The following is a 14,427-nucleotide window of genomic DNA, read 5'->3' as shown; positions in this document are numbered from 1 at the left end:
TGTGGTTCGTTTACATGGCATTCCAGAGAATATCGTTTCTGACAGAGGTTCCCAGTTTGTTTCGAGGTTTTGGCGAGCCTTTTGTGGTAGGATGGGCATTGACTTGTCTTTTTCCTCGGCTTTCCATCCTCAGACTAATGGCCAGACCGAACGAACCAATCAGACCTTGGAGACATATCTGAGATGCTTTGTTTCTGCTGATCAGGATGACTGGGTGTCCTTTTTGCCTTTGGCTGAGTTCGCCCTTAATAATCGGGCCAGATCGGCTACCTTGGTTTCACCGTTTTTCTGCAACTCTGGGTTCCATCCTCGTTTCTCTTCAGAGAAATTTCAGAGAATTTCTCTTATTTTAGACCTAACTAAAATATTCAACCTTTCCCTCACTTCCGGTATTTTTCCCTCCTCATTTAAGCATGCCATCATACATCCATTACTTAAAAAACCATCCCTCGACCAAAACTGTGCCGCTAATTATAGACCTGTCTCTAATCTTCCCTTCATCTCTAAACTCCTCGAACGCCTGGTCCACTCCCGTCTTACCCGCTATCTCTCAGATAACTCTCTTCTCGACCCTCTTCAATCTGGTTTCCGCTCTTTACACTCTACTGAAACTGCCCTCACTAAAGTCTCTAATGACCTACTAACAGCTAAATCTAATGGTCACTACTCCATGCTAATCCTCTTGGATCTCTCTGCAGCATTTGATACTGTGGATCATCAGCTCCTCCTCACTATGCTCCGCTCCATCGGCCTCAAGGACACCGTTCTCTCCTGGTTCTCCTCCTATCTCTCTGACCGATCCTTCACTGTATGTTTCGCTGGTTCCTCCTCCTCTCACCTTCCCCTTACTGTTGGGGTTCCTCAAGGATCAGTCCTAGGCCCCCTCCTCTTCTCTATGTATACTGCCCCTATTGGACAAACAATCAGTAGATTTGGCTTCCAGTACCATCTCTATGCTGACGACACCCAACTATACACTTCTTCTCCTGATCTCACGCCTGCCTTATTAGAAAACACCAGTGATTGTCTTACCGCTGTCTCTAGCATCATGTCCTCCCTCTATCTGAAACTAAACCTGTCAAAAACTGAACTCCTCGTGTTTTCTCCCTCTACTAACCTACCTTTGCCTGACATTGCCATCTCCGTTTGCGGTTCCACCATTACTCCAAAGCAACATGCCCGCTGCCTTGGGGTCATCCTTGATTCTGACCTTTCATTCACCCCCCACATCCGATCACTGGCTCGCTCTTCTTACCTGCATCTCAAAAACATTTCTAGAATTCGCCCTTTTCTTACTTTCGACTCTGCAAAAACTCTTACTGTTTCACTTATTCATTCTCGTCTGGACTATTGTAACTCTCTACTAATCGGCCTCCCTCTTACCAAACTCTCCCCGCTCCAATCTGTCCTGAATGCTGCTGCCAGGATCATATTCCTCACCAACCGTTACACCGATGCCTCTACCTTGTGCCAGTCATTACACTGGTTACCCATCCACTCAAGAATCCAGTACAAAACTACTACCCTCATCCACAAAGCACTCCATGGCTCAGCACCACCCTACATCTCCTCTCTGGTCTCAGTCTACCACCCTACCCGTGCCCTCCGCTCCGCTGATGACCTCAGGTTAGCATCCTCAATAATCAGAACCTCCCACTCCCGTCTCCAAGACTTTACACGTGCTGCGCCGATTCTTTGGAATGCACTACCTAGGATAATACGATTAATCCCCAATCCCCACAGTTTTAAGCGTGCCCTAAAAACTCATTTGTTCAGACTGGCCTACCGCCTCAATGCATTAACCTAACGATCCCTGTGTGGCCTATATTAAAAAAAAAAAAAAAAATTAATTAACTGGTTCATGCAGCTTTACATGAACACCCAAGCCTTACACTATGGCTGGTCCGAATAACTATAGCAATTGTTACCATCCACCTCTCGTGTCTCCCCTTTTCCTCATAGTTTGTAAGCTTACGAGCAGGGCCCTCACTCCTCTTGGTATCTGTTTTGAACTGTATTTCTGTTATGCTGTAATGTCTATTGTATGTACAAGTCCCCTCTATAATTTGTAAAGCGCTGCGGAATATGTTGGCGCTATATAAATAAAAATTATTATTATTATTATTATTAGGGCGGGTTGAGTCTTCGGACTGTCCTGGTGTGGATACTGTGGTGGACAGGTTGCAGCAGATTTGGACTCATGTAGTGGACAATTTGACCTTGTCCCAGGAGAAGGCTCAACGTTTCGCTAATCGCAGACGCTTTGTGGGTCCCCGACTTCGGGTTGGGGACTTGGTTTGGTTATCTTCTCGTCATATTCCTATGAAGGTCTCCTCTCCTAAGTTTAAACCTCGTTTTATTGGTCCGTATAGGATTTCTGAGGTCCTTAATCCTGTGTCTTTTCGTCTGACCCTTCCAGATTCTTTTTCCATACATAACGTATTCCATAGGTCATTGTTGCGGAGATACATGGCACCCGTGGTTCCATCTGTTGATCCTCCTGCCCCGGTTTTGGTGGAGGGGGAGTTGGAGTATATTGTGGAGAAGATTTTGGATTCTCGTGTTTCTAGACGGAAACTCCAGTATCTGGTTAAGTGGAAGGGTTATGCTCAGGAAGATAATTCCTGGGTCTTTGCCTCTGATGTCCATGCTCCCGATCTTGTTCTTGCCTTTCATATGGCTCATCCTGGTCGTCCTGGGAGCTCTGGTGAGGGTTCGGTGACCCCTCCTCAAGGATGGGGTACTGTTGTGAATTCTGTGGCAGAGCTCCCTCTTGTGGTCACAAGTGGTACTTCGGCTGATTCTCTCTGTGATCTTCCGTTGGTGGAGAAAAGTGGTACTGCGGCTTCTGAGTTTCCTTCCTCAGGTGATATGAAGTCGTTAAGTGCTACCCTATTTAACTCCACCTGGTGCTTGGATCCTTGCTTCCAGTCAATGTTCTAGTGTTGGACCTGTTTCCTCCTGGAGTGTTCCTGTGGCCTGCTGATCTGTATAGCTAAGTTCCTCTTTGCTATTTGTTTTGCTGTTCTTTTCCAGCTTGTCAATTTGTTTTTTCTGCTAGCTGGAAGCTCTGGGACGCAGAGGGTGTACCTCCGTGCCGTTAGTTCGGTACGGAGGGTCTTTTTGCCCCCTTTGCGTGGATTTTGTAGGGTTTTGTGTTGACCGCAAAGTTGCCTTTTCTATCCTCGCTCTGTTCAGGAAGTTGGGCCTCACTTTGCTAAATCTATTTCATCTCTACGTTTGTCTTTTCATCTTAACTCACAGTCATTATATGTGGGGGCTGCCTTTTCCTTTGGGGTATTTCTCTGAGGCAAGGTAGGCTTATTTTCCATCTTCAGGCTAGCTAGTTTCTCAGGCCGTGCCGAGTTGCATAGGCAGCGTTAGGCGCAATCCACGGCTGCCTCTAGTTGTGTTGGACAGGATTAGGGATTGCGGTCAACAGAGTTCCCACGTCTCAGAGCTCGTTCTTATTTTTTGGGTTATTGCCAGGTCACTGTATGTGCACTGACCTCTATGTCCATTGTGGTACTGAATTACCAGCCATAACAGGCGGCAGACGGAAAGGAGAGCAGACTGTCATCCACTGAAGCTATATAACTTTGTATGTGAGTCTGGGTGTCACGCTGCTGAATTTGCTCCTGTTGGAGACTGGCGAGCTGGGAGGCATTCCCAGGGTCTGAGGCCTGTAAAGCGGACAACCCAGATTCCATGCACTTCATGAACGACATTATACACGTCTGATTCTCCAGCAAGTACACCAACTCCTTCTGAACGGCAGCAGAGGCACCTGCGGGGTCCATGGCCTGATTGTTCTGTTATGATTCCTCAAGTGGACCCACTGGATCGCGGTTACGACCGTTGCCAGGCGAGCTGACCAGGTGGAACTGACCCCTATTACAGGGACTGTTAGGGACAAGCCTAGGAGGGAGATACACCGCAATAGCTTGTGCCAGAGTGGTGGCTCAAGGATAACGGGGAGAATCAGGGTACTCACCGAGGACCAGTCGGGCAGAGTAGCCACAGAGAGAACACGGGATTCAGGACATGGCAGGGTTCACACAGAGGGTACCGGAACCTGGACGGAGCAGAGCACGCACTGGAGGAATACTGGGACTGAGCAGGGCAGAGTACGCATTGGAAGTGTACAGGGATGGAGCAGAGTACACACACACTGGAAGCGTACAGGGACAGAGCAGAGCAGGCACTGGAAGTGTACAGGGACAGAGTAGAGCATGCACGCACTGGAAGCGTACAGGGATGGAGCAGAGCACGCACACACTGGAGGGAGCACGGAAAGCCACAATAACAATCAAGCGCTTCCTCTAGCAGGAAGCAACCGAATATACTCGGAGTCCACTGCCCAGGCAGGACAGCGCTTCTGGGTCAGAACAACCCGGCATCATAAAGAAGCCAGGAGTGCACGCGACCGTGACCTAAGCAGCCTAGAATGGCTGAGGACCCGGAAGAGGAGGCGGGATGCGGCAAGAGACCCAGGAAGCAAGGTGAGTATCTCTGTGCACCGAAATACCTTGTCAGGATGGGAGATATTGCATTGGGCATGACAGGGAATGTAGTTTTACCTGTCTGTTTTTATTTTCCATTTCTCCCTCCTGCATGATGTTTTTGTGGATAAAAAACTTCTAATTGTAAGATCCAACCATTTTTTAATAGAGCCCTGGTTCAGTTTATCACTTTAATGTCTGTACATGTCACTGTCAGGTATTGGCTACCCAGATTTTAGTCTTGAATGTTAAAGCTATATTTGATCTATATCTGATCCTGCTTTACCCCTACTTAGATTGATTGGATTCTTGCACACCTAGCGGGTCTTGCTTATCTAAATACAAGTACAGTAAGCTGCACAAACAAAATGATCTTATATCTCACTGTACTTGCATGACACTCATATGACACAGATATGACACTCGTCCTGCTTTTCAGGAACAGAATCAGACTGATTTTATTTATGCTGATGAGTGTGAGCCTTTTAATGTAGCCACACATGAATGGAGTTTGATGTACAATCCTTCATATACTTGCCTCAAATCACCAACATAGTGTGTGGACCAAGACAGTCGGACTCTGGAACGTCCAATCATATGTATAAAATTAGTCAAGCTTAGGATATTTTCAGCAGTTTCAAAGGCAGAATTCCCACGACCCAAAATGAGAACACTTTGTCCTGTGAAATTAGAAGGGTCTATTGAAACGGTTTCATAGCCCTCTGCATATTCTTCTCCAGAAAACTTCACTTTATTAGCTAAAGACAATCCAGTCGCTACTAGAAGAACGCTGAAACAGAAGAAAAAATTAAAGCTACATTAATACATTTGGAGTATATAATCCTTAAAGGGAACCTGTCACGTCCAAAAATGTTATTTACCTGAAAATATAGGATTAATCTCCAGGTAAGTAGCATTAAAATCATATTGAGCTGCCTTACTGGTGCAACAGCGACAGAGAGAAAATTACTTTATTTACTACTTGTGGCCACTCGGTTCAAGTAATATGGGTGGTGCAGGCAGCGGTTACAGTGACCACTCATCTGTACAAAGAGTGTGATGTATTCACTCCCCGACACTTTGATTGACAGCCTGCTCTGCACCACCTCTGAGACTGAATGCCAGTGGCTAGAGGTAAGATACAAATATTTTTTCTCCCTGTAGCCGCTGCTCCAATAAAGCAGCTTAACATGATTTTAACGCCATTTGCCAGCAGATTAACCATATATCTACAGATAAATATCATATCTGACAGGTTCCCTTTAATTATAAAATACAGGGAAGTATAGCTACAACTACATGCAAGTGCAGACAGTTACTAACCCATTTACACACATTTTCCCCCAGACCAAGCATTCTCATTTTGTGTACCAACCTCTCGTGCGGCACGGTATCTAACGCTTTGGAAAAATCGAGATATACCACGTCCAATGACTCACCATGGTCCAGCCTATAGCTTACCTCTTCATAAAAACTGATTAGATTGGTTTGACAGGAGCGATTTCTCATAAACCCATGCTGATATGGAGTTAAACAGTTATTCTCATTGAGATAATCCAGAATAACATCTTTCAGAAACCCTTCAAATATTTTACCAACAATAGAGGTTAGACTTACTGGCCTATAATTTCCAGGTTCACTTTTAGAGCCCTTTTTGAATATTGGCACCACATTTGCTATGCGCCAGTCCTGCGGAACAGACCCCGTCGCTATAGAGTCCCTAAAAATAAGAAATAATGGTTTATCTATTTCATTACTTAATTCTCTTAGTACTCGTGAGTGTATGCCATCCGGACCCGGAGATTTATCTATTTTAATCTTATTTAGCCGTTTTCGCACCTCTTCTTGGGTTAGATTGGTGACCCTTAATATAGGGTTTTCATTGTTTCTTGGGATTTCACCTAGCATTTCATTTTCCACCGTGAATACCGTGGATAAGGTGTTTAATATGTTAGCTTTTTCCTCGTCATCTACAACCATTCTTTCCTCACTATTTTTTAAGAGGCCTACATTTTCAGTTTTTATTCTTTTACTATTGAGATAGTTGAAGAACAGTTTGGGATTAGTTTTACTCTCCTTAGCAATGTGCTTCTCTGTTTCCTTTTTGGCAGCTTTAATTAGTTTTTTAGATAAAGTATTTTTCTCCCTATAGTTTTTAAGAGCTTCAACGGTGCCATCCTGCTTTAGTAGTGCAAATGCTTTCTTTTTACTGTTAATTGCCTGTCTTACTTCTTTGTTTAGCCACATTGAGTTTTTCCTATTTCTAGTCCTTTTATTCCCACAAGGTATAAACCGCTTACAGTGCCTATTTAGGACGCTCTTAAACATTTTCCATTTATTATCTGTATTCTTATTTCTGAGGATATTGTCCCAGTCTACCAGATTAAGGGCATCTCTAAGCTGGTCAAACTTTGCTTTCCTAAAGTTCAGTGTTTTTGTGACTCCCTGACAAGTCCCCCTAGTGAAAGACAGGTGAAACTGTACAATATTGTGGTCGCTATTTCCTAGATGCCCGAACACCTGCAGATTTGTTATTCTGTCAGGTCTATTAGATAGTATTAGGTCTAAAAGTGCTGCTCCTCTGGTTGGATTCTGCACCAATTGTGAAAGATAATTTTTCTTTGTTATTAGCAGAAACCTGTTGCCTTTATGGGTTTCACAGGTTTCTGTTTCCTAGTTAATATCCGGGTAGTTAAAGTCCCCCATAACCAGGACCTCATTATGGGTTGCAGCTTCATCTATCTGCTTTAGAAGTAGACTTTCCATGATTTCTGTTATATTTGGGGGTTTGTAACAGACCCCAATGACAATTTTGTTACCATTTTTCCCTCCATGAATTTCGACCCATATGGACTCGACATCCTCATTTCCGTCGCCAATATCCTCCCTTAAAGTAGACTTTAGACAAGACTTTACATAGAGACAAACCCCTCCTCCTCTCCGATTTTTACGATCCTTTCTAAACAGACTGTAACCCTGTAAGTTAACTGCCCAGTCATAGCTTTCATCTAACCATGTCTCGGTTATTCCCACTATGTCAAAGTTACCTGTAGATATTTCTGCTTCTAGTTCTTCCATCTTGTTTGTCAGGCTTCTGGCATTTGCGAGCATGCAGTTTAGAGGATTTTGTTTTGTTCCAATCTCCTCGCTGTGGATTGTTTTAGAAATGTTCTTACCTCCCTTCTGAGTATGTTTTCCTGGGTCTTCTTTGTTTGAGTCTAATGTTTTTCTTCCCGTCCCCTCTTCTTCTAGTTTAACGCCCTCCTGATGAGTGTAGCGAGTCTTCTGACGAATGTGTGTTTCCCAAGTTCCATGTTCCAGCTTTGTGCCAAGGCGTCTACCCCTGTTGGATTGTCTCTTGGATTTAACGAAAAAAAAAAAAAAAACTCTTTTGTCTTTGTATTTCGCATTGAGGCGAATAAGTCTAATTTGTGGAGTGCCCCATCGCTGGGTTAGCTGAACAAAGACGTTCTCGTTTAGAGACCATTCCGAGGGTTGCACCCTTTCCCTGCTGAGAAAATATGCTGTTTTTTTGAGCCTTTTAGATGTACTGCTGTGATGGACTTCACAGTGAGTTCTGCCAACAGAATATTGATTCTGCTAGTTCCTGCAAGTGACGGTGCCTCGGACCTTCCTGATGAAGAAGGAAGGATACCGTGGTTGAGTTGTCTGAGAAGACCCTGACATGACAACCGTGCAACTCTTTTTGGCATCTTTTCAGTGCTTCCCAAACTGCTCTGAGTTCCTTGTGATTTGAGGAACTGCTGTATACATATGTGGGCCATGTTCCTTGAAGGTAACATCCTTCTATGTGAGCTCCCCAGCCGCTTAAGCTTGCATCTGTGGTTATATTTATGCATGGAGACACTCTCCAGGGTCTCCCTTTTTTGAGGTTTTCGATGTTGGTCCACCATGACAAGGATTGTTTTACCTCCTTGGGTAATAGCATTTTGTTGTCAAACGAATCTTTCTTGCCATCCCATACGGAAAGGACCTCTCGTTGAAGGGTTCTTGAATGATACTGACTCCACTGTATGCTGGGGATACACGAAGTCATTAGACCTAGAAGCCTCATGGCTTTCCTGATGGATATGTATCTGTATTTCTGATTCATCTGGAACGCACGCTGACAAGCCTGGGATCATCTGCTTCCGGCGCCATGATACTCCAGACACTCCCCCAGGTTCTGCTGACGTGCCCCGGCCAAGCTCCAACACCGCACCCTCCTGCTTACCTTATGTTGTAACGGATATCTATCTGTTGAAGTTTTCCATTAAAATTCACGCTTTCCACTGCAGAATTTGGGGTGAGTGCCGCATATTTTCTTACTTATGAGCTACCATGAGTGTGAAAGCACAACCAACATTCAAAAGTGACCAAAACATCAGCCAGAAAGCGTTGGTACTGAGATGTGGTCTGTGGTCCCCACCTGCAGAACCACTCTTTTATTGTGTCTTGATAATTGCCAATAATTTCCATCTGTTGTCTATTCCATTTGCACAACAGCATGTGAAATTGATTGTCAAACAGTGTTGCTTCCTTAGTGGATAATTTGATTTCACAGAAGTTTGATTTACTTGGAGTTATATTCTGTTATTTAAGTGTTCCCTTTATTTTTTTGAGCAGTGTATATTATTACACACCTGTGGGTATGATTTAAATTATCCCACCATGGTGTCTGTCTGCAGAGCAGTTTCTGGTGCAGTGGCATACATAGTGTTTGATATATGTATTGCACCCATTGGTTGTTAGTTGTGTGAATATCCATTTGCTTTCCAAATACTCCTGTACACCCTTTTCCCTTCTTTTTGCCCACATCCAAGATGGAGGTCGCTAAATTTTATATTGTATACTGTCTCCTCTGCCTCGGCCAGTTTCACTTCTGCTTGGCACCCGGCGTTGGATCAAGTGGGGCCCCGCGTGTTTCCAGCATCGGCTGGCTTGGCGAGAGATGTCCCGGCCTTTGCAGAGGTGCCATGGCGATACACATTATTGGTTTATACTGGTATTTCTGGTCGATGGTATATATATATATATATCTACTATATAAAGCTGAATGTGTGTATGTATGTGTGTGTGTGTGTGTGTGTGTGTATGTGTGTGTGTATGTCCGGGATTGGCATCTGCACCATCGCAGCTACAGCCACAAAATTTTGCACAGTCACACGTCTGGACCCCGAGAGCGTCATAGGCTATATTGTGAGGCGAAATTTTAACCCCGCGCTTTCCAATTCACCAAACAATTTTGCCCCTATCTACATAATGGGGAAAAAAGTAAGTGTTGGAAGCGTCGCAGATACAGAAACAAAATTTTGCACAGTCACACGTCTGGACCCTGAGAGCGTCATAGGCTATGTTGTGAGGTGAAATTTTAACTCCGCGCTTTCCAATTCACCAAACTATTTTTCCCCTATCTACATAATGGGGAAAAGTGAAAGGAAAAGTGTTGGAGGCAAATTGACAGCTGCCAGATGTGAACAAGGGGGACTTAAAGAATGAGAGCAATGGCGCAAAAGAGTATACACCGATCAGTTGCTAAGGTGGGGCCCCGACATGGGATACTCACCACACACGGGGATATGAACACACACACAAAATGCGCCACACACTACCACGTGCTTGAACACATATACCACCCTCAGCACACATTTCACCACACATACACCAACCTCGCCACATAAAGGTCGAAACACAAAAGTCGCCGCTCAAAACTCGCCACGCACAAAACTCGCCACATGCAAAAACTAGGCTCACGCAAAACTCGCCACAAGTGCAAAACTCACCTCATGGAAAACTCGCCACACGCAAAACTTGCACATGCGGAAAAATTGCCACATGCACAAAATTTGCAACACATGCAAAAGTTGCCTCACACAAAACTTGCACATACTCAAAAGGCACCAGACATAAAACTCACCACGCGCAAAACTCGCCATGCGCAAAACTTGCTGCACACAACTTACTACACTAACCTGTCACATGCAACTCGACACACAAAACGTTGCTACATGCATGTTGCCACACACAACTCAACACACACAACTTGACAAACGAAACTCGCCCTAAAACACACACAAGTCTGGTATTAGCCTTCAAAAATAAAAATCTGATTAATAAGCAGACAAACTACAAGAGCAACAAATGTACCATATAGGAAATACGGCAGCTGTCAGTCACATGACCTGTCTATTATGTGTATGTGTGAGCTAATATATACTGCCAGGGGGAGGGCTTCCTGTTGGCTGGGGATTTATCAGGCTGCCAATTTATCTTACAAATACTGAGGTAAAAATACTGAGCAAATAACGTGTTAACAAGGTCTAATACAGGAGATCACACAGGTATATACTATATACAGGGGAGATGACACACAGATATATACTATATACAGGAGAGATGACATACAGGTATATTCTATATATAGAAGATGACATACAGGTATATACTATATACAGGAGGAGATGACACACAGATATATACTACATACAGGGGAGATGACACACAGGTATATACTATATACAGGAGGAGATGACATACAGGTATATACTATATATAGAAGGAGATGACATACAGGTATATTCATATATATAGGAGGAGATGACATACAGGTATATATAGTGGGGCAAAAAAGTATTTAGTCAGTCAGCAATAGTGCAAGTTCCACCACTTAAAAAGATGAGAGGCGTCTGTAATTTACATCATAGGTAGACCTCAACTATGGGAGACAAACTGAGAAAAAAAAAATCCAGAAAATCACATTGTCTGTTTTTTTAACAATTTATTTGCATAATATGGTGGAAAATAAGTATTTGGTCAGAAACAAACAATCAAGATTTCTGGCTCTTACAGACCTGTAACTTCTTCTTTAAGAGTCTCCTCTTTCCTCCACTCATTACCTGTAGTAATGGCACCTGTTTAAACTTGTTATCAGTATAAAAAGACACCTCTGCACACCCTCAAACAGTCTGACTCCAAACTCCACTATGGTGAAGACCAAAGAGCTGTCAAAGGACACCAGAAACAAAATTGTAGCCCTGCACCAGGCTGGGAAGACTGAATCTGCAATAGCCAACCAGCTTGGAGTGAAGAAATCAACAGTGGGAGCAATAATTAGAAAATGGAAGACATACAAGACCACTGATAATCTCCCTCGATCTGGGGCTCCACGCAAAATCCCACCCCGTGGGGTCGGAATGATCACAAGAACGGTGAGCAAAAATCCCAGAACCACGCGGGGGGACCTAGTGAATGAACTGCAGAGAGCTGGGACCAATGTAACAAGGCCTACCATAAGTAACACACTATGCCACCATGGACTCAGATCCTGCAGTGCCAGACGTGTCCCACTGCTTAAGCCAGTACATGTCCGGGCCCGTCTGAAGTTTGCTAGAGAGCATTTGGATGATCCAGAGGAGTTTTGGGAGAATGTCCTATGGTCTGATGAAACCAAACTGGAACTGTTTGGTAGAAACACAACTTGTCGTGTTTGGAGGAAAAAGAATAATGAGTTGCATCCATCAAACACCATACCTACTGTAAAGCATGGTGGTGGAAACATCATTCTTTGGGGCTGTTTCTCTGCAAAGGGGCCAGGACGACTGATCCGGGTACATGAAAGAATGAATGGGGCCATGTATCGTGAGATTTTGAGTGCAAACCTCCTTCCATCAGCAAGGGCATTGAAGATGAAACGTGGCTGGGTCTTTCAACATGACAATGATCCAAAGCACACCGCCAGGGCAACAAAGGAGTGGCTTCGTAAGAAGCATTTCAAGGTCCTGGAGTGGCCTAGCCAGTCTCCAGATCTCAACCCTATAGAAAACCTTTGGAGGGAGTTGAAAGTCCGTGTTGCCAAGCGAAAAGCCAAAAACATCATTGCTCTAGAGGAGATCTGCATGGAGGAATGGGCCAACATACCAACAACAGTGTGTGGCAACCTTGTGAAGACTTACAGAAAACGTTTGACCTCTGTCATTGCCAACAAAGGATATATTACAAAGTATTGAGATGAAATTTTGTTTCTGACCAAATACTTATTTTCCACCATTATATGCAAATAAATTGTTAAAAAAAACAGACAATGTGATTTTCTGGATTTTTTTTTCTCAGTTTGTCTCCCATAGTTGAGGTCTACCTATGATGTAAATTACAGACGCCTCTCATCATTTTAAGTGGTGGAACTTGCACTATTGCTGACTGACTAAATACTTTTTTGCCCCACTGTATATATATAGGAGATGACATACAGGTATATACTATATATAGGAGGAGATGACATACAGGTATATACTATATATAGGAGGAGATGACATACAGGTATATACTATATACAGGGGAGAGGACACACAGCAGGTATATACTATATACAGGGGAGATGACATACAGGTATATACTATATACAGGAGATGACATACAGGTGTATACTATATATAAGGGAGATGACAAACATGTATATACTGAGGTGAAAATGAGAGGTGTGAGGTGAAAATGAAAAGGTGTGAGTGCAAAATGAGAGGAGTGAGGGAAAATAGTGTAGTGATCGGAAAATGACAGATGTGAGGTTGAAATGACAAGTGTTAGGCGGGAATGAGAGGAGTGAGGGAGAAAATGAGAGGTGTGAGGGAGAAAATGAGAGATGTGAGGGGGAAAATTAAAGATGTGATTGGGAAAATGAGAGGCGTGATGGGAAAATAAGAGAAGTGACGTGCTATAACTAACCACAGATATTTACTATGCCCAGGCAACGCCGGGCTCTTCAGCTAGTATATATATATATTGTGATGCAGCGGTAGGACCATATACAGTGAAACGGCAGTGACCCAAGCAAGTTCAAACAAAACGTTCTTTTATTGTGTTACTTCACACAGTTAATACAGTATACAGCTTCTTCATACAGTCCATTAATAATGCATGGCTATATCATGCCGTCAATACACAGGCCGAACTTCCCTCTGTCCAGTTTCCCTGAGTTACCGCATGCCGGTAACAAGTCTCTGTACTCACTCAGCACACTGCACTCTTTATCCTCTGGAGTGCAGCCGGGTACATATAAGACAGCCCAAGATGCAGGGTGTTAGTCTCTCTGGTCCCTTTAGCCTCTGTGCTGCTCCACACAGAGAGAGCTCTGCAGACAACTGCCCTGTCTGCTTCCAAGAACACACTGACATCCCCCCCCCTCAGTACTACAGGGCTTTTTAATCAGTCACTGCTTCACTATTCTAATTACAGCCACACCTGTGTCTGTAGTACGCCCTCATGGCCTGTAGCTGTAACAGAGGTCACTGCCTCACAATATATATATATATATATATATATATATATATATACCCAGAGTTCAGCACTTATCAAGACCACTGAGGAAGGAGTTCGCTCCGAAAAGCGTATCGGGGTGGGCTGGTGGACGTTGTCTTTGCACTCAGTCAGGTATTTACCTGTATTTCTTATGGTCCCTACTATATGCTGAACTATTTAATCTTGATTCATTTGACACATGGTCAGGGTAATGAATGTAATTACAGGTGCAATAACATGTATATGTTGATTTTGTATGGTCCTTCCAGCCCAATTTCTGTATGCTGGCTGTGGGTATGCACATGTATCCCCCTCCCTTGCTTTTTTTACTTGTTCCAATTTTATATTTGAAGAATAATAAATAGTCAATTATCTAGTTGGACTTCATAACTGTGTTTCCTTTGGTTTTGGCAACCACGACAGTAAGCCTAGCTGTCATGTCGGACGCTATTCACACTAGGACGTCCGACAGACAGCGGTAATTCTGCATTTGTCCACTATGCACTAAGTGGCGCCGGCTAGATTTTATCTAGGTTGTCCGGGGTTAATCTAGCTGGTAATCGGATTGGAGGCTGGGGCACGCCCACGGCCTTTAAATAGTTCTTCTGAACATTTTGGCGTCGCATGATTATAG

General features: G+C 43.8%; 1 protein-coding gene across 6 annotated transcripts in view; it reads right to left on the bottom strand.

The window, feature by feature from the left end:
• FOXRED2 (FAD dependent oxidoreductase domain containing 2) overlaps positions 1–14,427 on the bottom strand; it is a 746,176-nt gene that overhangs the window by 640,390 nt on the left and 91,359 nt on the right. For 5 of the 6 annotated variants that reach the window (XM_069737156.1, XM_069737158.1, XM_069737162.1 and 2 more), the window contains one exon: positions 5,041–5,292. The exons of the other annotated variant lie outside the window; for it this stretch is intronic. In XM_069737156.1, coding sequence (XP_069593257.1) covers positions 5,041–5,292 — 252 coding nt within the window. The remainder of the gene's footprint in view (positions 1–5,040; positions 5,293–14,427) is intronic. 6 annotated transcript variants of the gene reach the window in all.

Source organism: Ranitomeya imitator, chromosome 8 (genome assembly GCF_032444005.1).
Source record: "Ranitomeya imitator isolate aRanImi1 chromosome 8, aRanImi1.pri, whole genome shotgun sequence".
Taxonomy (NCBI): Eukaryota; Metazoa; Chordata; class Amphibia; order Anura; family Dendrobatidae; genus Ranitomeya; species Ranitomeya imitator.
This window is presented reverse-complemented; position numbering and strand designations above follow the sequence as displayed.